General features: G+C 41.0%; 1 protein-coding gene across 1 annotated transcript; it reads right to left on the bottom strand.

Moving 5' to 3' along the window:
* Window positions 1-1,498: 1,498 nt before the first annotated feature.
* On the bottom strand, window positions 1,499-24,843 carry LOC131240384 (uncharacterized). The gene is made up of 8 exons (XM_058238571.1): window positions 24,511-24,843; window positions 8,544-8,639; window positions 7,905-7,988; window positions 7,194-7,354; window positions 6,922-7,039; window positions 6,063-6,198; window positions 5,285-5,463; window positions 1,499-2,183 (listed from the first exon to the last, which is right to left on the bottom strand). Exons 1-8 carry the CDS (start codon window positions 24,712-24,714, stop codon window positions 1,944-1,946), a joined length of 1,218 nt encoding a protein of 405 aa, XP_058094554.1. The 5' UTR covers window positions 24,715-24,843; the 3' UTR covers window positions 1,499-1,943.
* Between the last annotated feature and the right edge of the window lie 342 nt (window positions 24,844-25,185).

Here is a 25,185-nt window from a genome sequence, read left to right as displayed (position 1 = left end):
TCCCATGGAATAGTATTTGGTTCCATGCATGACTTCAGTAGATTTTGAAATACACTACACATATAGGCCCTACATTAATGCATGCATTTATTCATGCCATCCGTATGTGTACAAGTGAATGATACCCATTGTGAATTTGGTTAGTTGATTACAATTCCACTGTCCACTAAACATGATTTTGCTTAATCTGGTGCTGTTGAAAAAATTTTATCCCGAACATGGGATTAGATGGCTACAATGTCATGGTATTTTCAGACATGCAATCATTGTGCAATAATGATGTCAATCCCATCTAATACAATTCAATACTATTCAATTCCACGGACAAAACACACCCTAAGTCAAGGGCCTAAAAATACCTATCATTCTTGATTTAGATGTACCACATGATTTGGAAATAGTGTGCAGGCAACAATCACCCTTCAAATTGTTTCCTTAGTATGGCCCACCTGAATCACAGATGGGCCTGCCCCACACTTAAATTTTTGTGCCATATATAACAGATAAGCCATTGGATCTAAAGGTGTTTGAGCATGCTGGTGGGACCATTTAAGACATGATTGTGTTCTACATGATATAGGCTAACCCACCATGCACTTGCTCATGTGGAGGAATTATAGAATTATAGTGATTGTAGACTTTCAAAACATGTAGAGACTCAGGGCACGCTTGTTTCACTTATTACCACTATAAGGTAAATGAAATGTGCAATGATTATAAATTAATTTATTGACCTCTTGATAACATTTGCATTTGGTTGCTGATTCTTGTGTTTGGTTTATCCGCAATAAAATTATAATGAAGGCAATTTTACTTTATTTTAATTCTTACTTTAATGTTAAATCATCACTAAAATATGATGAAGTTGTTTTTTAGATTCAAAATTTTTACAGTATTATATGAAAGTGCAATAATTATAAATTTTTTACTCGTCTCCTAAATACATTTGCATTTAATTGACAATTTCTATATTTGATTTATTATGGGTTGGGGTTTTCAGGAGACCTCTTTACAGAAGTCTTGAACTCCAACCCTCTTTTACGTCTTCCCTATTTTTAGTGTTGTAAAAGAGAAAAGGTAAGGAAGACCAAAAGGCTTGAGGCTTCATCAAAGATCCAACAATGACAACAACAACAACATTAGATGCCTCTTCAACTCCATAAATCATGATTTATTGCATGAGATCTAGGTAAGAATCAAAATGGTATTATCATATTATGGAACCCGAGGATCTTGCTAGATCCCCTGCAAATCTTTGTAGCGTAAACTTAACTATAAAGTGATGCGTAAGGCCCACCCTGATGTGTTCATGACATCCAATCGGTCCATTATATGAGCCCCCAATGTTTTCATTGGTGCACAAAAATCAGGCCAATCCGAACTCAAGCAGACCACACAATGTAAAATCATGCCTAAAACTCATTTCGTGGCCCACCTGAATTTTGGAATGGCCTGATTTTGGGGTGTCCATACATTCTGGTCAGATGTATCCTCTGAATGGATCAAATGACATATATAAAACATGGAGGGCCCTTCACATAATATGAAAGGTTTCTAATGGCAAATACAAGACTGGAAGAGCCTGGCCAAGATTTATCCAGGACTAGATTTTTGCTGCTACCAAACAGGCCCAAAGGAATTTTCTTGAACCAAGCTGGGCAGCCAGCAAAATACTTGGCTGATCCATTAAATGACTAGGTGACTGGTCAGGCCTTTCGGCATATGCAAACTAAGGTCCAGCTCAATTAGTTAGTGAGCCTAAAGTTCAGGCATTGATCAAAGCCATAAGCCTCAAGGCTCAGACCAAGCCCAGCCCAGAATGAGCTATACTCAGGACCAGAACACTACAATGGCATCTCAACTTCCTCCTTATTCCCATGCAACTCAATCCAAATAAAAGAAAATAACGAACAGCTTTGCCTGAATTTCTACACCATCCGGCCTCAAAGGATTGCTGGATCTTTGAATCTCTTAAAGATATCCTCAATTCCTGCTCCAACTTCGGGGGGCAACGGCCGCGGTGCCGTCACGAAAGCATCCATGTCTTCTTTCAGTTGGTCGAGGGAAGTCGCCCCAATGATCGTGCTGGCCATGAATGGTCGGTCCCGAGTGAATCCAAGCGCGAGTTGAACTGGCGTCAGGCCGTGCTTCTTAGCCAATTGGACATACAATTCAGTCGCTTCCTGAAATCCAGAAATGCTACCAGTTTGAGATTTTTTTATAATCTGGATTTTTATTATCTTAAGCTGCATTTGGAAGCACCATCAATTTGGATTGCAATAATCTGTTGAAGAAAATGGAAATGATCGAATTGCAGTGATCTACCTTAACATTCATATGGGAAATGATATCATGAGCCAGATGAACGAGAATATGGGAGAGCCATATTGCTGCATCACATGTGGGAGTGTTATCTTTCAATCAGGATTGTCCATCTAGTGGGACTCACCATTGTGGAAATTGATTCGAGATATGCATAGATCAGATGATCCTCACTCTAAACAGTGGCCTTCAAATCAACGGTGTAAAAGAAAAACAGTTAATCGTCTATATTAAGTCCTGCAAAGTTAAAGATAAATGATGGCCATGGCCCTCGAATAAGTATGATTTTCGAAACATCATCCATCCAAAGTTCCACTAGTTGGACAGTTCGGATTGATGGATACCTGCCATGTCTAATATGGAGAGATGGCTCTACTATATTCTGGTTCTTCGTGCTCTACCCATCATCTCCCAATTCATATTCATATATATATTTAGACTAAGGTCAAAATAGCAATCTTGTTTACATTCAAGTTGCCCTTGAAAAGGAATGTAAGTGCAATTTTGACTGCTATTTCCTTATTATGAATATGTAGGTAATTGCAATTTGGCAATTTCCTCCCGGTTAAAGTAATCATTGCAAGGGTATCGATAGGCCAGACATTGGGTTGGCTTCGGCCTGGATTTTGAACGGTTCGAAACAGGCCTATTCAAAATTTTGATTTTGCCAGGCCCAAGCCCCCATTGATAGCCCTAGTTGCAATCAAATTCTATAGTACACCCAAACAAGGGCTTAACAAATTCATCTTAAACAATCATTTTTTTTCTTTCTTTCTTACTTACTTTCTTTCCTTTTGAAAGGTGACGATACCAGGGTTTGAACCCTAGATCATTCACAAACACTGCATTGTCTCTACCAGCTCATCTAACGAGCTGGAGACTACAGCTTAAATAATCTGAAGTGGAAATGTTGATTGAGTGTAACATGAAATATTCTGAATTCAGTTTCTTCTATTTTTCATATCGTTAAAAAATTATTAAATGGGGTGGGGGGGTTAGAATAAAATTTCTGAAAATGAAACCCACAACAGAAGGTACATAGAACATTCAAATCAAAAAATCAGTTTCTTCTATTTTTCATATCCTTAAAAGATTATTAAACTGGGGGGGGGGGGGGGGGGTAGAATAAATTTTCTGAAAATGAAACCCACAACAGAAGGTACATAGAACATTCAAATCAAAATTTTAGATATACAAAATCTTTTTTTCTTTTTTCTTTTTCCAATTGTATAACATGTTTTGGGAAGAAGAATGATTACATGCTGCCCACAACATGCAAAGTTAGCATGCTGCTTCTGTCTTATTAATGTGCATGGCATCCAAGCTGTGCAAGAGGCGGTCTGCTGGTCCCTACCAAGAAGATAACTTGGCATGAAAATATGGCTTAGCCACTCATCAGGCAGCCTTCACCTGTAATTTTGGTTTAGATCATGAACTGTCCATTGATCTGGATGGTGTCTCCCACATGATGAGTGGATCAGCCTATTCCATGCAGGTCATCTTCATGGTGGGACCCACCTCTTGCACGGCTTGGATGTCATGCACATGTCACGCGTTGTCACGAAAGGCATCGCAGCATGCTAACAAGCATGCTGGGCTGTAATCATCCCTCTTTCAGTGTAGTTTGCTTGTCAAAGGAAAAGTAATGGTCATGGTAATTTGAATAGACACTGAATTTGGTTGTAATATAAAGCTATTGAAAAGTACTCCCAGCAGAGCAGTATCCAGCCAAGCAAGTTGGACATGGGCGCTCAGTTTGCCTGACATGATGGTCCATGAAAACCCAACTGGTTGAGCACGTCTGTGCAGCTATTTGATTATATCAGAAGTTCATTTAGCTTATAAATGGGCTAGATTGCTGTGTGAGTAAACCGTTATGTTGTACACATGGCACACACATACTGCTGTCAAGACTCAAGACCAGCCAAATCGTAAGCCAATTGTTGATAGAGCATAGCACCAAAATCGTGCTGATCGGACATGCTTAACCATCTGATTTGCCCATTGAATTCTGACTGGAAAAATTTTATTTTCTAGCTGTCCATTTGATGGACACAGTTGCATGGTTAGCATCATCCCATCAGCAACAGGCACCACAATGTCGACAATCCAGATAGATGTATTTGTATGCCATGTTTACGGTGGATTAGTCACCCGCATTAATAATAAAAGCAAATCATAGTCATGTCCTTCATTAATAATTAAATGTTAGTTCAGACGAGTCGAAAATATAGAAGAAAAAAAATGTCCACATAAACAGGAAGGTAACTAAGGGTTGCAATGGGCCAGGTAGACTGCCCAACCCGACAAGCCTGACCCAGCTTGGGCTGGGCTTGGACCTACTAGCTTGGCCCATGGGCCAGGCTTGGGTTTGCATGCATGGCCCAATCAATTTTCAAGTCGGGCTCAGGCTAAAGTTATTTTAACCCGATCTGGCCCAGCCCGACCTGACTTTATATGTACTTGTGTGATATCCTATAAACATGCCATTCCAATCCTTGGTTAGCAACTCATCCATCTTGAATGTAAACCATTGGTTCCATTCTTCTAAAATGTGTATTTCTTTGTGCATGTGTGGCCCACTTGATCAACAATTAGATTAGGCACATTTAAGTAGGAATTAAGGATTTTATCAATTTTCGGGCTGGGCTGAGTCATGTCAGGTCAAGACTCAGGCCCAATCAATTTTTTGGGGCTTGGGCTTGAGCCAAATGTGCCGGTCCATGCCGGGCTTGGGCTGGGCTCAGACCTTGGGTCTTAAGAGTGCGGACAGGCCTGGACTTAGCCTGAACCTAGCCTGGACTGGCCATTGCCGCCCCCACAACTATATAAATTATAAATTTTTTTTAAAAAAAATGACACCTAAAACCAAATGCAAGATATAAAAATATATAAATTAAGATTATACTAATATTTAAGAGTAGAAGCATTTCACTTGTAGTGATGGTATCGGAAGACATACCTTAGCAATGGATTTGTTGTATCTATCCATGTATCCTGGAAAAAGGTTTAGCCGTCCTTTTTTTGCAGCTTCGGAATTACTATCCAAATATTTTCCAGTAAGACATCCTCCAGCTAGTGGAGAATAAGAAAGTAGGCCGACGTTGCAGTTGTTTGGATGGCAAACTTCAACCAGATCAACTGCATAGATTCAATAGAATTGGAGTTACTGAAGGACCATCCCCAAGAAGATGGTCTCTCTTCTTGGACATCCAAGACAGAATACGCACAAAATCATCAAGTCGACTCAACCCAGATTGGGTCTAGTAATGGGCAACTTCTATTACTGATATTGCAATCATTTTCTTTTGAAAAAAAAAACTCAAAAAAATCGCAGTTAACAACTTTCTAAATGCAGAGAACTTTCAATACTCAACTGAGTTCTGATCTTCTCAGCTCAGGTATGGGCCCCAGGCCCCCAATCGAGTACAGTGCAACTGCTGTGTTTTTAAACCTTGCTTTGAGACTGTGTAGTTCTTTGTTTAGCACAGGATTTTTTTTCTGATTTCATGCACTCATGGTAATGTCAATGTTTTCTATAAAGCACATCAGTATTGTTACGATGATGAAATTGCTGTTGGTGATTTAGGATGATACTGAGTGTTTCAATTCCAGCCAAAGAGAATTCCTGGCTAAGGAGAACAGCTATTGTAATGGAAAATGAGAAATGTCCTCCTTTCCAAGTTTATACTCAAAATTCAGTGATAATAATGAAAGGTCGAATGCCTACAACAAACTACCTTCAAATTTACATCTAACTAGCAGACTATAGCTATTTTGGATGCTGACAATCTTTGGTAGTCCATCGACCTTTGCAGAATGAACAAACTCCATCACTCCATACGAAGTTTCATTCGAAACACCAATATAGCGTACCTGAAACCAGTGAATGAATTACGAGACTACTACAAACTTCCTGAATTGTGTGGAAGATATTTGACAGAGAAAGCAGGCACAAACACCATCCGAAATCATCGCTTCTATCAGATTGATGATTGAATATTTATAGTTTTGAAGTACCAGAATGGTAAATCTGTTCAAGCCAATAACCAATTTCTACAAGAATCCTGATTCTGATGTTATTGAGAAGTTTAGGGGCTGTTTGGATGCGCCCCCAAATTGGGACAGGTTCCACTTTTTCGGCAGAACTAATGCAAGGGCATTTTCACACCGGGCTCCAGTGGGGTCACCTGTGGGATGCAAGGGCACACTCGGGGTGGGTGGGGCCCACGGGGAAGGTCTCACGTTTGAGACTCCTCAACGGGGGTGATTAATGCGCATTTCACACCGGGCTCGAGTGGGGTAGCCTGTGGGATGCGGGGACACACTCGGGGTGGGCGGCCCATGTGAGGCAGTACCCATGTGATTTGGGGCCCACGATGGGGGTTCGGCCGAGGTCCTAACCCATGAGATGTGGGGCCTGGGCTATGAGATAAAGGAATTAATTCGCCATACTCTAACAGTTCGAGCTTTTATAGCAAGTGGTTAAAAGGGAAACTTCCAAACATGCCATTGATGTGTAAACGTGTTTGTTTTGTACACCACTTCAAACAAACTGCCAAACTGATGGAGCAATTTAAGTTGTCCATTGGATGATACCTTCCCCTCATCAATTAGTTCCTGAAAAGCCTTGAGTTGCTCGGAAAATGGCACGCTTTCCCTCCACCTTGAAGGATCATATAAGAACTCACCAAACAATGCCACATAACGATCCGGCCTGAAGCAAAATGCCACTTCAAGAGAGCACATTAGAGGAAGTTACAAAATGAGAACTAAATACTCGAGATGTTGCACATTCTTCTGAACTGAAAAACATGGAAATCATTTTGAAATGAATTTACGAAGCATTCGTTTAGTAACATAAGACTGACCAATGTATTTGCAGTAAATCTATGTAGTCAGTAGAGAGGCGCTTGAGGCTTTTTTCCACACTCTCTTTAATGTTAGCAGCATCAACCCGCAAGACCTTTGCATTGTCACGGATATAAGCTGACCGGTCTGAGTAACCACAAACCTTTGTGGCCACAATTATCTGCATGTGCCGAATACCTTAGTCAATACCAGTAAAAGTGCCTGGCGTTACAAGAAAAGTTCCAGTTTCTTTTTGGTTTTATGCTTTAATTTCTCATTGCTTATAAAAGGAAAACCTTCTGAATTTCTTAAAATGTTAGATTGCGTTCCATTAGCTACTATTCATGGACAGAAAGTAAGTACCGAATGAGGGTATGGGATGAGCAAAAAGGATATGTAATATGTATGAAACAGGGATTAGTCTCACTGCAAAAAAGAGGTGGGGACACCCTGTGTCCTCAAATATATATATATATATATATATGAAACAGATCTTGATGTGTTCAGTAATCTCTGCCCACCTTTCTTTCTTTCTTTCTGCCTTGTGTGTGTGTCTGTGCACGCCTGTGTGCTTGACCCAAAAAGTTGTTATTTATCAATAAAAGATGCATGATACAGTTTCTCTTTTTCACAAAATTGTTTGAAGAACAAGTTCCAGAAAGCTGAATTATGCATCAGTCCTATCTAATGTCTCAGTGAATCACTATCATACTGTAAAGAGGAATTCACACCTTATCACGGGGCCTAGACTTCATCCAACGACCAATATAAAGATCTGTTCTTCCTTGTGTCTCCTTCCTCATTGGAACTGGGTACTGTCAATAGAACGGGCAGCCATATGTATTAAAATGTGGCAATGTTTGGAGGTCAAGCATGTGTTGGAAAATTACCAAAACTTGAATTGAGTGAAATGGCTAGTCACCAAATTGCCACTATGCTTGTTTTTTGTTTTCTAGGGTGGGGGGGTGGGTTGCTCATGGCCCCAAAACCATCATGATTGGATGATCAAATCACTCTGATAAAGGCCATGCAGAATGCACGTAACAGCAAAAATGGTATTGCCTTCTATTTTTCAGGTCCTTAATTGTATGGCTTTGATTCCGATCATGGTGATTATAAGTTCATTTGTTATAAGTGGTCAACTGCTCCTATCTAGTTTCCACCATGATTAGGTGGGTCCAGCTTGGTTCCACAAAGGAATTCGTAAGGGAATAAGATATACAAAGAATAAGTACTGGATCATAAGCCTTCCAGCTGGTACTTCTTTGTTCTCATAGGGCTGTACTGGCCCATGACAAGACATTGCAGAAAAATCTGAAGGAAAAAAGAAAAAAGAAATTAAACCGCTGGATGCAATAGATGGAACTTACAGCTTCTGCAGTATCTAAGATATTGATCCCATGTTCGAATGCGTAACCAAGCATTTCATGTGCCTCTTTCTCCGTGTTTTGCTCCCCAAATGTCATCTAAAAAAGGGGAAAGAGGAAAAAAAAAAAAAAAAAACGGCTGCCAATTACAAAGGAATGTTCCATTCAGGACATCCTAAAACCAAATTAAGAGAAATCAACTTTCAGAACCTTTATAGTCATTTATTTACTCATAAACCAAAATAGAATAAAATAAAATAAAATTTTCAATGAAACGCCCAAATCCAAAACCAACCAAATCATCTCTTTCACATCCATTTTCAGGCTTAGAAACTGCACAACCAAAAACCCAAACTAATCTGGCCACTCATTACTCATAGGGCCAAAGCCGCCAAACTTGGTTGTCTATCATTTTCTTTCACCTAAAGGCTGTACTCTTACTACCCTTATGGGACTACCTTGATAGACCAATCTGATAGTCATAACCATTCAATTGGAGTACTGGGGCTTGTTTGATAAGGGGGAAAGGAAAGGAAAACAAACCAAAAAATGAAAATTGTAATGATTATTTCCATCAGTACTATTGAGAAATGGATTCCATTTTAAGGGGTGCATTCGTTTCACAAGTAGGAACCTCCAATTCATTAGACAACAGTTATAATGGTGGAAAAGGCTAATGATCACTTCCTGGAATCCACAGTCTTCTTTGTAGATCAAACATGAGACAATGTCTTCTCAAAGGAAATCAGTTTCGTTTCCTTTCTGAATAACCCTCTGATGTAAGGGTTGGTATTGTCCACTAGGTTTCTATTTTTGGACAGATCCCATCCAACAATGAGCCTACCTTCGGTTCGGATCTTGTACACATTTCCCAGGTGCACAAAACATAGAGTCGGTGACAAGTATATGATAGCGACCAAACTCTAGGCCTCCTCTTATTCATAGCCAGGATTAGAAGTAACCCAGAATGCAGAATAATATTATATTTATATATACACTCTTCAGCAAATCCAATAAACAAAGAAAACAACATTTGAATTCTTGCATTATATTTATATATTCTCCATGAATTTCTTAACAGAAAAAAAAAATTAAATAAATAAAAATTACAATTGTTATCCAATATAAAAATGCCTATTGTTCAAGTTATAAATTTCAAGATTTTAAACTCGCCTCGTGCATTAAAAAGGAAAAAGAGACGAGAGAGGGAGAGAGAGAGAGAACATTTTCCCCCATTTTCCTTTTTAAATTACATTTTGTCTAAAGGGGGCCCCACTCCTATGGTTTTTGACACCGAGCAAAAGTGGGGCCCCCGTGATGTATACATAACGACATCCAACCCATCCATCAGATGTGTGACATCAAGTTGCCCCCAATAACCAAAAATCAGCCTAATCCAAAACTAAGGTAGGCCACCCACAAGGAAAAGGTTGAGACTGAATGCGTACCGTTGACTTGAATAAGGGGCCCACCATGTTGGTTATATGAAATCTACATTCAAACCATTACTCTTTGTAGATGAAGGGTCAAGCCCGACATCGGGCTACTTTTCAACTTAGTGGGCCTCGATGCAAATGAACAATGAGAGTTTCAACCGGTATTTCCTGATACCACTGCAATGTTGCAAAAAACACCCCCACGCAATCGATGCAAGCAAAGCAAAACTACAGAAGAAAAGAGCCAAACCAAAACCCAAAAGGCAAAGAGAAAAACAAGAGACAGAAGCACAGATATTTACATGGTTTGGCAAATGCCTACGTCCAAGAGGCAGCCAAATGGAGCTTTCTTTTTTACTTAAACAAGAGAAATCATAAATACAGGGCTTACATCTCTCTCCACTCTTTCACTCTACAAGAAATCTCCCACCAAGGAATACCCCAGAAGATGCTCCTTTCTCTCGACATGTATTCTCATTTTATAGACACCACGCACAAGAGAGAGCACATGGCAAAGTCCTAGGAAAACTAGGCTTCACCATACAAAGTACAAGAGGAGAGGAAGGAGCGTCGTTTCCAATTTGGAAACACATACCCCTTATGTGTATGCTCTCCCACAGCGTCAACATTCTCCAGCTTGAAGAATTGTTTCACTAATAGTGTGAAAAACACTCAATAGTAATTTCGTAAACGTCACCAATCACTTGGTAATAACGAGCCCAGAAGAATTCCTGCACCAAACAAACATCTCCCCTGCAATAGGTTTCATCAGCATATCAATCACGTTGTCATTGGTGTGAATCTTTTGTAATGGCATATGTTCGTCTCCACCACATCACGAACAAAGTGATACTAAACATCAATGTGCTTAATCTAAGCATGAAATACCATATTTTTAGCCTAGTGTATAGCACTCTTACTATCACAAGGAATCATCACCACTTTCTACTTAGCAACTTCTTCAACCAAATACCTTCCTTGCATGCTTATGTAGTTGACATGTACTCTACTTCCATAGTAGACAAGGCCACTACTGACTACAATCTCGACATCCAACGAATCACACCACCGGCCAAAGGAAAAACATAACCTATGGTAGATTTTATTTTATCACAAATTCACAATCATTTGTATAATTTGGATCCACGAACCCAACCAACTCTAAAGTTTCGCCACTATAACAAATAGCCGCCTCAGAAGTACCCTTCAAGTAACAAACAATTCGCTTCACTATAATCAAATGGTCTTCACCCAGGTTCGCCATGCATTTATTGATTACTTCCATTGCTTGTGCAATGTCTAGTCTGGTGCATATTATGGAAAACATAAGGCTCCCTAGTATAATGAATTTAGTACTTGACACATATCTACCTTCTCCACTTCTGTACAAGGATACCGATCCGAGTACTAATTGATTTGCAATTCTAAATGTTGAAGATACACGGAATTATTTCAACATAACCTTCTTAGTCATCCAAACTTTCATATTCTTCCCGCTTCTAAATATGGTCATCCCAAAAATTTGATTAATAGCACCCAAATCCTTCATATCGATATCCCTAATCAAACGGGATGCCCAATAGTATCTCTATTAGTACCTATAACCAGCTTATCATTCACATACAACAACACAATAATGAAGCCACCATTACCATAGCTACGAATATATGCACAATGATCTGCCTCACATCTCTAAAATTCCAAGCTCACAATGAAGGAATCAAACTGATTGTACCAACATCTTAGCACCTGCTTTAAACTACCAAGTGATATGTTTAGCTGACAAACGAGATTTTTCTTGTTTTCTTTAATAAAACCTTTGAGTTAAGGCATATAAGTTTCTTTGTCAAGATTCTTGTGAAAACAAAAAATTACATCCAACTACTCAAGCTATAAGTCAAGGACCACTATCATATTCAACACAGCACAAATAATACTCAATCGGAAAACTGGAGAAAAGATCTCATTTAAAGTCAATGCCTAATTTTTTTAGTATACATTTTTGCCACCAATCAGGCTTTGTATCTTTTAACATTCCTATTAGTATTTTTCTTCAGCTTGTAAACCCATTTACAACCAATAGCCTTTTAGCTTTTGGGTAATTCAAGTAATTCCCTAGTCCTGTTTTTATGCAGGCTTCCATCTCATCCTCCATGCATGCACTCCACTAACTAGCATCCACAAATTCACATGTTTCTCAGTATAAACAAGACTCATGCTCTTATGTCATACAAGCACAAACCATAACATAATTCTTAAGCTAAATTTAAGGTTTTATAGCTCTCTTTGGTTAAGCCTTGAACACTCTAAGTTTCGACACCCAGTATCTCATCTTCATGCTCTTCATCGGCTTCATCTTCAACAATATCATCAACTTGTTGATCTTCTAAGTCAGTAAGCTAATTTTGAACAATGCTTGATGATTTTAATTCAATTATCTCTCGTGGCTCTAAGTTTGGCAATTCGTTGTCTTTTTGCATCGAATCTTCATTTAAAACGTCCTAGTTAATCACTAATTTATGGAAGCAGGGTCTCACAATCTGTCCTCTAGTCCATCTACATAGCTAAGAAAAAAGGAATTTTATATTTTAAAAAACTACGTAATTAATATGGAATTTATAATTACGATACCTTTTTTTAAAAGGTTTTCAAAAAGCTACCTCATTAATCAATATAATTGTCATTCCACTTCCTTCGGTCACCAAGGGCATGCCGGGAAATGGGTGGGTGGCTTAGATGTGCCCCACAATGATGTTTATTTAAAATCCACACCGACCACAAGTTGTGTCACCACGTGTTAGGACAAGGGATAAAAAAAGCATCTCCATATGTGATTCAGGTGGACCACATGATTGGAAGCAGTGTACAGGACAATGCTTGCCCTCCAAATTGTTTTCATTAGTGCAGCCACGTAAATCATGGATGGGTATGATTTTTCATCCACGTTTCTAAATTTGTGTGCGATTTAATGGTTGGAGTGGATTCTATATAATTATCACAATGGGCCCTATAAAAATCAAGGGTGAATGTCTAATTCCTAACTCTTTCCTTCGGTGTGGCCCATCAGAATCACAAGTCAAACTGATTTTTTTGTCTCAGAGCCTAACACGGGACAAATAGCTAATGGTCTGAGTAGATCTTACATAAACATCACAATGGTCCCCATCAAAATCAAGAAGGTCCTCCCTTAAAGTTTCCTTTTTTTTCTAAATAATCTCTCTGTACCATTTGGAGAGGGACGGGGATTTGATTTTTTTGCAGGACCCACCGTGATGTGTATGCAAAATCCACTCCGACCACTAGATGGGCAATCCCAGTTTAGGGCCAAAGCCAATAAATAGGGTTAGCTAGTGATTCAGGTGGGCCACAGCAAAGAAAACAATTAGGAGAGAAGTCCACCCTAGATTCTTATAGGCTTCACTGTGATGAGTATATGAAATCCACTCCAACTATTAGATGTCACACCATCCAAAAACTCGAGCTAATCTATGATTTAGGTCAGCCATACCAAGGGAAACAATTTAGAGGGTGATCGTTGCCCTTTAAACTGTTTCCAATCATGTGGTCCACCTAAATCACATATGGGAGTAATTTTTTGGTCTCATGGCCTAACATGAGGTGATGCACCTAGTGGTCGGGGTGGATTTTACATAAACATCACTTGAGGCCCACCCAAGCAGTCGACCCATTTGCTTGCACATGCACCCAACCGACTGTTTAAGAAATGTAACGAAAGGGTAGTGGAATGAAAATTATATGGATTAATGAGGTAGCTTTTCGAAAACCTTTTTTGAAAAAAGGTACGGAATTGTAAATTCATATTAATTGGATACTTTTTTGTAAAAATTTATAAGAAAAATACACTTTCTGGATCTCACATCCAGCTTAGTCTTTAACTCTCTGGGAATCCACACATAAATATCACAATCAAAAGTACGTCATTAATAAGTTTTCCAAACCATACCTCTTTAGAGATCTTGCAACTTGTGTAGTCGCAGAGAACAATTCACCAAGTAGCAAGCCATGTTAACGGCTTTTGCTAAAAAACGTTGCTCGAGCCTAACCAAACTCAACATGCTCCTAACACGATCCATAAGCATATGGTTCATACGTTTTAGCAACTTCGTTCTATTATGGAGTACCAACGGTTGTGTAGTGCCTCTCAATGTCATGCTCGCTACAAAAATCCTTGAATTCTTTCAATGTGTACTCTCCTCCGTCACTAATTCTCAGACACTTATTTATTTATTTTTTTTCTCTTATGATTTTCAACTAATGCTTTAAACTTGACAAAAGAAGGAAGAGCATCACCCTTCCTTTTGACCATGTAAACCCATACCTTCTTGGAGAATTATCAATAAAAAAAAAACAAAATACTTCGCATCACCAAGGATTTGACAAGAATCTCTTGAGTGTCAGAATGTTAGATTTAAGACATCCTAACTTCTAGTAGTGAAGGAGGAAAAATGGGCTCTATGGGGCTTTCCAAATAGACAATCCTCACGAAAATCCAAATTAAAATATTTTAAACCATGAAATAAGTTTCGATCAAGAAGTACCTTTAGTCCATGCTTGCTCATGTGGTCCAATTTCCTATGTCAAATTGTAGCAAAGTCTGTTACAACATTAACAACAATGACATCGCCAACCACGGTATCTCCAATCAACCAATATAAACAGCCCATCAACTCTCTCCTCTCAATTCCCATCCCCCCTTTCATAATCTTTAATCGACTATTTTCATCAGAAAACGTATAACCATCTTCATCAAACTCTCCCCATGATAAAAGATTCTTCTGTAGGTCTAATACGTGCAGCACACCCAAATTTGTACATGTGATTTCATTAAATATAGTGATTCCGACATCTCCAATCCTCACAAATTTACACATACTATCATTGCCCATGTAAACTGTGTCACCATGAAATAACTAATATATGTAAAAACAGTCCATGTGTGGTGTCATATGAAATAAAATGCTTGAATCCAAATCAATTGATTGTTCAGATTCTCTTGTGGAGCCATAGATGACAGAAATTCCGGGTCCTCAAATAAATCACCTTTCTCAACTAGGTTTTCTGGCCCTTTGAATTTGATGCTTGACCATAGAAACAAGTTCGAAATTTTCTTGATTTGTCTTCTAATGTTTACAAATTTATACAAGTGACCATTTTTTCACAATTCCAACAATTTCTTGTTTTGTACCCGTTTTATTTAGATCTCGTCTAATCTCTCCCATTAGTACACTTCTCAATAAATTTTCCCATGACCATCATAGCATTACCGAAGGATCCCTCGTGTGTTTTTCTGAGGAACTCTTTGGTAAGCAATGTGGACACGGCTAATTTTGTATTGAGATATAAAGTGTTGCTAAATTTTATAATTAAACCATCCCACAAATCTGATATCGAACAACAGCAAAGTACAACCTTTTCTTCATCGTCAATATTCACATCAATCACCATCAATCTGTTAATCAGGGTATTAAACTCATTCTAGTGTTCCCGCAAAGAGGATCATTCCTTCATTCATCTGAGAAAGATCTTATTGGACATTGATTTCCCTTTATACAGGTTCTATAGTGTGTCCCACAAACCTTTGGCAAATCAATTGAACACATTGAATAAAACTCAATCATCTATTGCAAGAAGAAGATCCACCATGGCTAATTGATTTTTCTCCTCAAATACTTCATATTTCATCTCTACGGGCTCATTTTATTTTCCTTCTATCACAATTGCACAACCTTCCATCACCAACACCACATTCATCTTCGGTTTCCACAATGCGGTATTATAACCCCATCGAACTTTGGCACCCTAAATATGGTAGGACCAGATCCTACCATATTTAAAAGGCTTCTTGACCTTTGGCTTCAATACCATTTGCTGCTGAAAAACATCCGCACACAATCAATGCAAAGCAAAGCAAAACACAAAAGAAATGAATCAAACAATAACCCAAAAGGCAAAGGGCCTGTTTGGATGCCTGTAAGTTGGGTTTTTTCTTTTTTGCTTTTTAAATTTTTGTAAGTTGGGTTAATGGAAAGTGACTTATGGGAAAGTCACTTACAAGTGGTGTTTGGGGGAGGAAATTCACTTGTAAGCAAAACTGCCAGGAAACTTCCAGGGGGTTGGGGATGAGAAGTGACTTCCCTGTAAATGACTTTCAAGCCAATGATCTGATTTTTTGAAAGAGGGGAAGAGGAGGTAATGTGGGGGCATTAAAAGGATTAATTCGCCACTCTATCAGTTCGAGCTTTTAGAGCAAGTGGTTAATTGTCCTGCATCAAGAGGGAAATGCATCTCCATTACAGCAAAGCTCCAACCATTAAAGAAGCTTTGGTAATCTCTCTCTCTCTCTCTCTCTCTCTCTCTCTCTCTCTCTCTCTCTCTGCAATGGCATTATGCACCTCTCCCTCTCTACAATCAGGGTTGTTGTGCACCTCTCTCTTCCCCTCTCTCCCTCTTTGTAGTTAAGGTTACAATTTGTTTTCTTTTATTTAAATTGGCTCGATTCAGTGAGGTTTTGATGGGGGGCCCACCTTAATGTATTTTTTTGGGGAGATTCATCAATAGATGACAGCAACAAATCCCTTCCTACTCGCAAACCGAGGAGACACAGGGATCTAAGAAATAGAGACGATACTGAAGCGACTTTAGAAGAAGGTGAATATGTGCCTCAACAAGACACGGATTGGAAAGAAGTTCAGCACCGGAAAAAAGCCTCCGTCGCGTCAACAGCAAGAAATCGACTCGCGTATCCAACTTTATTTGTGAAGGGCTTCCTAGCTGGCTGGTTTCCTCTTAATGTTGAAAGGGTTTTTGGCCAGGCGTGGGCGGTGATGGATGTAGTTATGCCCCGCGATCGGAACAATGGCGAGTACAGAGGATTTGCCTTAGTTCGTATGTCCTCAGAGGCTGAACTTGCAAGAGCCGTCACCATGTTACATGGGGTGAGGTTTGCAGGCTCTCCTCTGCTTGTTCAGCGTGCTCGTTTTGGCCCACCTCTCACCCTACTACTCACATTCCTCCCAAAATATACCGACCTAAGCGTGTCCTACCCCCTCCCCCCCCCCCCCGAACCTACGGCCCCTTCCTTTAAGGAGGTCCTACTCCAACATCAACCTCAATCTTACCCCATTCGCACATCCTTCACCCATATATCCCCACCCTCTGACCCTCCTGCCCCCTTCGTCCCCTCTCCGGTGGATTCACCCTTTGTCCCCTATCCTGTGGATTCCTCCTCTTCCTATTCCAAAATGGGCATTCCTATCACTATCAATCCTAACCTCTTTCTCAAAGCGAAGGAAGACCTTAAGGACTCGGTGGTGATAATTTGTAAAGAAGGAGCTTCGCTTTCACAAGTGAAGGACTGGATAACAGAAACAACAGGCTTTAACCCAGGAAATTATAAGATTAAACCGTTCGGTTATAACGAATTATGGCTTAAGGTATGCCCCAGGATCAACCCGGAAATGTTGATCATGGCTGGTCACCTTCATTCTGGTGGTCCGGTGGCTAGGGTAAAGAGGTGGGAAGAATTCTTGAGCTGTGGCATGGAGAATGTTTGGTTCCAAGTCTGGGGAATCCCATTAGAATTATGGTTTGATGAATTCTTTATTGCAGTCATTGCTTATCTGGGATCGTTTCTGGAATTGGACGCGAAGACGAAGCTAGGGGAGGAGATCAGAGTCATCAGACTCAGAGTTAGAAGAAAGAAGGGTATTGACCCGCCTTCGTCGGTAAAGGTGATCGTGGAGGACCGTTGCCTCAACTTCCCGGTGATCAAGGAAGCATTCGATGATCCGCTACCTCGTTGGGGCGATCTATGGCGAATCAGGGAAGGTCCCTCACCGAAGCAGCCATTAACCTCTCATCCATGGCGAAACGAAGGTTCACAATTCCCATGCTCCAGCAAATCACCGGTTCTGACGCCTGCCATCTCTCTCTCCGCCAGCAGACGGAATGACCGCTCCGTAGCCACCACTGCGACACGTGGAGTCCGTCTATCATCTCAGCCACCCTCTCCAGCTCCTACCCCTCCTCGCCAGGCGTGCGATCTGTCGAAGGACTCTGAAATGGCGACACGTGCTGCTTCTCGAAAGACGCATGCCTCCAACGATCGACTTTCAGCTAAGTTTCCAGCGAATATTTCGGAGAATGCTCAGGCTCGTTAAGATTTTTTCCAGGAAAATCTGCATCCGGCGTCAGGGGCCATTATGTTAGCTCCTATCGCGACACGATATCTTCGCCACGTGGCGCTCATAGATGGAAACAATGATGGTGGTGTGGAGCTCGAGGAGTCTGATGGGTGTACGTCCTCTCATCGCGAGGAACTATGTGTTAGATACGTGGAGGGAGCTGAAGGCAGATTAAGTCCTACCCTTCGACACGTGGCAGATGCCCAGGTCATCCCTCCTCTTTCGGTTCATTTTTCGAGCGGGTCTTCTGTGGATCCGAACCCGACCTCTGTTTTCACCCGATCAACCGTCGAACCTCATCTGCCTCTTTCGGTAGCCTTTACTTCCTATTCTTTCCCCACTCCCTTGCCCCCTTACAACCTAAGTCCCCTTTCTGCCTCGGATGTCCCTTCCGATCCTCGCTTTCTGTCCGACCGAAGTTCGTCGGAGACCCACTCTCTGGCGTCTTCGCCCTGTTCTCCTTCTGCTTCTTCCCTCCCGTCTACTGACGCTCTGGACATGGGGCCAATCACTCCTTTTCAAGATTCTTTGTCTTCTGAGTGTCTTATAGCAGAGCCGCTGCAGATGATAGTTGATCCTCTAATCAATCCTTCAACATCGGAAACGGACAGGTCTGAGCTACTGACCAAGATCCAAAAGAAGCGGTGGATACGAGATGCAATTGGTAAAGTGGGTAGATCTCTCGGTCTATCCTTCAGGGATAGGGTAGAAGACTATATTGCCTTATTTCAATGTATTGAAAATAGAGGCAGACCCATTGAGAAGAAATCTACCCCTGTTAAACACTTAGTCAAGATATCAAGCTCCCGCGAGCTGCTACGTCTAGAAGCCAACCCAGGGTTCATCTCATCTTCTGCTTCTAGTTCTAGACGTCATGGCAAACGGGGAAGTGTAGTGATCCCATGAAGATGATCTCATGGAATGTTAGCAGGGTAGGCTCCAAGCATAAAAGGAGCCTCATTAAGGCAACCATCAGCACAAAAAATCCTGACGTTCTATCTCTGCAGAAGACTAAGGTCTCCCATTTCAAAGACTCTCTCTTGGTTTCTGTGTGGAAAGCTAATGATGCGAAATGGTTAACTGTTGATGCGGTCGAAAGCTCGGGTGGGATTCTTATCGCCTGGAAATCTTCTAAATGGGACCTTATCTCCTCTTCTTCAGGCACCTTCTCGGTGTCTGTGATTATTCGAGATAAGTCTTCCTCCTCTCAATATCTCCTTTCAGTTATTTATGGGCCTATCAGTCAGTCTCGTAGGGCTAGTTTCTGGGATGAGCTTTCGCAGGTTAGACGGTCATTCTCTGGACCGTGGTGTGTGGTTGGCGATTTTAATGTCACGCGCTATCCGAAGGATTACTCTAGATGCAGAAGACCCTCCTCCGCCATGGCTCGCTTTTCTGACTGGATCCAGCAGGAGGAGCTTATTAACTTGCCTCTCTTGGGTGCGAGATTCACTTGGACCAATGGCCGGGCTTCTCCTATCCAATCTCATTTGGATAGATTCCTTGTCTCACCTGAATGGCTTGAAGCTTTCCCGACCATTAAGCAAATCGCCTTACCGCGAACCACTTCTGATCACTCCCCGATTCTACTAACTGTGGAAGATGAAAACTGGGGCCCAAAACCTTTTAGGTTCAATTCTTCTTGGGTCCATTCAAAGGGTCTCCATCAGAAAATCATAGAATGGTGGAAGTCCTTCCAAGCGAAAGGATTTGCCGGCCATAAGTTACTCTGTAAACTCAAACTTCTCAAGGAGAAGCTGAAGGAATGGCGAAGGGAGGAAACTCAGAATCGTGAGGCAGAGATTGAGCTCTTCTATCTGAGTTACAGAAAATTGATCGTGACTCTGAAGAAGTTCCGATGTCTAAACAGGCCTTAGTCAGGCGTATCTCCATCATTCAGGACCTATCGAACAAGGCTCTAGAAGAAGAAGCGTCTTGGAAGATTAAGTCGAGAGCCAAATGGATTGCAGAAGGGGACAAAAATACTAAGTTCTTTCATCAAATGGGCAATATGCTCTCTCGGGCTAAGGCTATTCTCAACATTTACGACAAAGGCAACAGAATCAAGGATAGAAAGGAGGTAGAAGACCTTGCCATTTCTCACTTTCAAGAGCTTCTATCGTCCGAGAATTGGTCCAGACCGACTCTTGATTCGATCTCCTTTAACAGGCTTCGGGCAAATGATGCGGATTTTTTGGAATCCCAATTTACAGAATAAGAGGTCAAGGCCGACGTGGATGCTTTGGGAGGGGACAAGTCTCCTGGTCCTGATGGCTTTCCAATTGCTTTTTACCAAATCTTCTGGGATTTAGTGCGCCAGGATGTCCTCCAATTTCTCCATGAATTCTATATGCGAGGAAGATTGTCGAAAGGCCTTGGTGCCACCTTTATTTCTTTGATCCCCAAGGTGGCGGGTGCGTCCTCATTTGTTGAATTTCGCCTGATTAGCCTAATAGGGAGTCCCTACAAAATCTTAGCGAAAGTTTTATCAGTTCGTCTATCGAAAGTCATTGGGAGTCTCATATCCAGCAATCAGAATGCCTTCATAAGAGGAAGACAAATCATTGATGGTGCACTCATTGCCAATGAAGTCCTGCATACCTGTCATAAGTCCAAGTACAAAGGTGTCTTCTGTAAGCTGGATATTGCTAAGCCCTACGACCATGTCGATTGGGATTTTCTGTTATATATGCTGTCACAGATGGGCTTTAGAACCAAGTGGAAAAATTGGATCGCTGTTTGCATTGGTTCGGCCCACTTCTCCGTTATTCTAAATGGCTCGCCTAGAGGCTTCTTCAGGAGTTCGAGAGGTTTAAGACAGGGGGACCCTCTCTCCCCGCTTTTATTTCTTATTGTAGGCGAAGCGCTATCCCAAATGTTAAAAAGAGGTCAGGAGCATGGTCTTCTTCGTGGTATTGAGATGCCAGGTCTGTCAGCCCCCCTAACTCATATACAGTTTGCAGATGATACCCTTATATTCTCGGAAGCTTCGGAGGAGAAGATAGAGCACCTCCTCATTGCTCTTCACTGTTTCAAAGCGGTTTTGGGATTAAGGATCAATCTGCATAAATCAAAGATCCTTAGTGTCAATGTTCCGCAGAATTCTCTCCAAAAGTTTGCTTCCATGCTCGGCTGTCACATAGATTCCTTCCCAACATATTTTGTTGGTCTGCCCCTTTCAGTGGGTTCCCCGCCGAAGAGAATGTGGGATAGGGTTATCACTAAATTTCAGAAATATCTAGCATCATGGAAATGCCGATATCTATCTCTGGGTGGTCGGCTAGCTATAATCAAAGCTGCTCTCTCTAGCCTTCCCCTTTATTTCATGTCGTTGTATAGATGCCCGGGGTCGGTTCTTAAGAGCATGGAGAAAATTCGCAGAGATTTTTTGTGGTTTGGTAAGGAGAATCAGAGGAAGATTCATCTTCTTGAATGGAATCAGGTATGCAAGGTTTTCCAAGAGGGAGGTACGAATGTAAAGATCCTAAAGATAATGAATTCGGCGCTGCTGGGGAAATGGGCTTGGTGATTTGCCTCGGATCAAGATACCCTCTGGGCTTCGATTGTTAGAGGAAAGTATGGTGCTTCCCAAGTTAACTGGTGGCCTAAAGATAAGTCATACTACAAGGCTTCTCACATCTGGAAAGGAATTCTCAGAGCCAAAAACCCTGTCATAGCTAACAGTAGGTATGTGTTGGGTAATGGTTCAACGACTCGTTTTTGGGAAGATGTTTGGGTTGGAGACAAGCCTCTTAAATTTCTATTCCCACAAATATATCGCCTCTCTCCTGACAGAGGGACCTTTATTAATAGATGTGGTTATTTCACCTCCGATCAGTTCGTGTGGGACATCAAGTGTGCCAGAAATCTCAATGACAGCGAGGCTGATGAATATACGTCTCTTCACGAATGCATCTCCAAATCTAAACTTATTCCCTCTCAACATGACAGCATGGAGTTGCTGCTCGAAAAGTCCATTGTCTTCTCAGTCAGGTCCCTCTATGCAGCTATTTATCCTGTGGCCCAGCCTCAATTTGATCCGACCCCGTTTATTTGAAAATATCAAGTCCCGCCAAAGATCATATGTTTTGGGTGGCTTGCTGCTCGTAACAGAATTCTTACTATCGATAATCTAGCCAAGAGAGGCATGCAGCTTGTCAACATTTGCCTTTGTTATATGCGTCAGGCGGAATCCGTGAACCATTTGCTAGTTCACTGTTCCTTCATCTCGCACATATTGATGGAGTTCTGTCAGCTTTTCTCAGTATCCTGGTGTGCTCCGGAATCGGCTAATAAACTGTTGATTGCGTGGAATGGGTCCAAGTTTGGAAAAATCAAATTGATTATCTAGTGCATGGCCATTCTTGCCATTTGGTGGGCTGTTTGGGAGGAAAGAAATGATAGATGTTTCAACGATCATTCGACTTCTGCGAAGAGGGTGGGTGCTAGGGCTAAATCGATGGTTTTAGAATGGGCGGTTAATGTAAAGGATTTGAATAGGGCTGATCTTTCTTTTTTAGGCTGATTTGGAGTCGTCTACTATCTCAGCAGTCCTCCTTTTTTTGCTTCTCTTTTCCTTCTTTGTAGCTTTTCCCCTCTTTTAATGAATTTCCTTCGTTGCTTTTTTTTTTTAATGTATTTTTTTGGTATATCCATGTTGTCCTTCAATTTTGCCATCTCATTTTGGGGCCTAAGCCCAAACATGAAGCATATCCAAAAATCTCAGGTGGGCCATGCCATAGGAAACAATGGTGATTGAATGTCTGCCATTAAAAACTTCATAAGGCCCACCTTAATGTTTATTTACCATCCAACATGTTGATAAGGTCACACATACCTAAATGAAGGGAAAAGATAAATATAAGCATGATCCAAAACTTTTGTGGCCCACAAGAAGTTTAATTGGTGAGCATTCAATCACCGTTGTTTCTTGTAGCGTGGCCCACCTGAGATTTAGTTCCGCTTCATTTTTTTACCCAAGCCCTAAAATTGAGCTGGAAAAACTGATAAACAATGGGGATTTGGAACTCGACCTTCTTTCTTGTAGCCATTGGTTTTCCAATCCATGGATGATTTGTTTAGGATCATATAATCTAAGTGGGGCCCATCAGGTCAATAGTGTGGATCAAGGAACTATGAATTCTAGTTGTAGCATTAGGACAGTATTCATCTGAACCCTAGTATACATGGCCCTATCTAATGTGTTGCATTTGTTTATTTACAGCCACCAATTGGATGGTTGGGATCATCTGTATTGCAGATGTTGGTCATGATAATCGATCAGATGATCAACTTAGCTTACTGAAATTTAGGTATCACTTGTAATATTGTCAGATCAAATAGTGCATGTTTATTACAAGAAGATGAATCTAACCAGGCATCCGACTATGTAATCCATCGCTATTGTACAATGCTTCTCCTCTTCTTGTAAGTTGACGATGAGTTATATTAGGCCATTGACTTGTATTTTTATTTTTTTTTGTTTTGGAGCATCCTAGCATTACCAGTTTTCTACATTGTAGGTATTTTGAATCCATAGCCTCGTTTTTATGACCCGCTTCATGATTGATTTAGCCTAAGAATTGGCTTAAATATTAATCTAAGTGGGCTTAATAAATTAGTATATTTGGTGCCAACATATCTTATGTGATTATAACGTTTTGGAACAATTCCCCACTCTAAGCTCTTGTTGGTGTGAACATAGAGCTGCTCACCTGTAACTAATTTACAGGTTACCCAAACACAATAAATTGACTTACAGCTTACATCCAAACAGGATAACGTGTAAGTGACTTTCAACTGTAAGTAACTTACCTCTAAGTCACAACTTAAAGAACTTACTGGCATCCAAACAGGCCCAAGAAGAAAAACAAGAGGCAACGGTCACAAATATTTATGTGGTTATGCAATTTGCCTACATCCACGGGGCAGCTACACGAAGCCTTCTTTACTAAAACAAGAGAAATCAGAAATTCAAGGCTTACCTCTCTCTCCCACTCTTCTACTGATAAAAATCTCCCACCACGGAATACACCAGAAGATCTCTCTCTCTCTCTCTCTCTCTCTCTCTCTCTCTCTCTCTCTCTCTCTCTCTCTACATGTACTCCCCTTTTATAAACAGCAAAAACAAGAGACGGTGAAGAGAGCCGTTTCCAATTTGATTTGGAAACGCATACCTCTTACGCGTGTGCTCTCCCACTGCCTCAGCATGGTGCACACCTCTTACCAAAAACAAAAAACACCCATTACTCAAAAACAAAAATTCAACATATCAATGGAAAAAAAATTTTAAAAAAATTCAAAAGTGGTTGAAATGATATGGGAATTTACAGTTCCAAGCGTTATTTCGCTTATTTGAAGGTCGGAATCCCCGAGCTTTCTGTATTGCATCGAGTTCTCTCCCTGTTTCGCTCTGATAGGTGCCATGAACGAGCTCTTCTTGGGCTTGAAAGCTCCAGCGCGCTGGAATCTGAGGCGGGAATTTCCGCCATTGTTGCAGAGAAATGCGGGAATTAGATAAGAGCTCGAAGCCATGGCTCTAACCAGTGGCGCTTCTTCTTCCCTCCTTTATCGAAGTGACGTAATGGCTACTCGCAAGAGTATCTTTGGGAATCCTCCACTTGTTGCACGCGTGGGAGAATCGGGGCCGTTCGCCTGGTGGGACTGTCTGTGCGCTGATTCATTTAAATAAAATTAAAATTAAAAAATTAAATAAATTTTATAAAAAAAAAAAAAAAGACTGTCTAGGTCTTCAGGTTGGGCACAATTTCAGGAAGAGAGATGGACGGTCGAATTTGACTAAAATGGTACAGGTTGAACGTAGAGGTGCGGAAAATCTGATAACTAACATGACTGGGATGACCCGTTTCGTGGCGACCACCTGATGAATGGCCGGGATCTATCCCACGTCTGCCAAGCAGACGATTGCGGAATGATAGCCACTCAATTGTCTTCTCGAGCAAACAGCCAGGTCATGCGCCTCATCCAAAGAATCGAAGTGCGCGG

The sequence above is a fragment of the Magnolia sinica genome, chromosome 3 (assembly GCF_029962835.1).
Source record: "Magnolia sinica isolate HGM2019 chromosome 3, MsV1, whole genome shotgun sequence".
In the NCBI taxonomy this organism is placed as follows: Eukaryota; Viridiplantae; Streptophyta; class Magnoliopsida; order Magnoliales; family Magnoliaceae; genus Magnolia; species Magnolia sinica.
This window is presented reverse-complemented; position numbering and strand designations above follow the sequence as displayed.

Excerpts from the sequence above, each read along its gene's own strand:
- LOC131240384 (XM_058238571.1), bottom strand. The coding sequence starts at position 24,714 with ATGGCTTCGAGCTCTTATCTAATTCCCGCATTTCTCTGCAACAATGGC. Across the intron at positions 8,640-24,510 it reads GCGAAATAACGCTTGGAACT|ATGACATTTGGGGAGCAAAA; the intron begins GTAAATTCCCAT and ends CCCCTTTTTTAG. Across the intron at positions 7,040-7,193 it reads GATTTACTGCAAATACATTG|GCCGGATCGTTATGTGGCAT; the intron begins GTCAGTCTTATG and ends ATTTTGCTTCAG.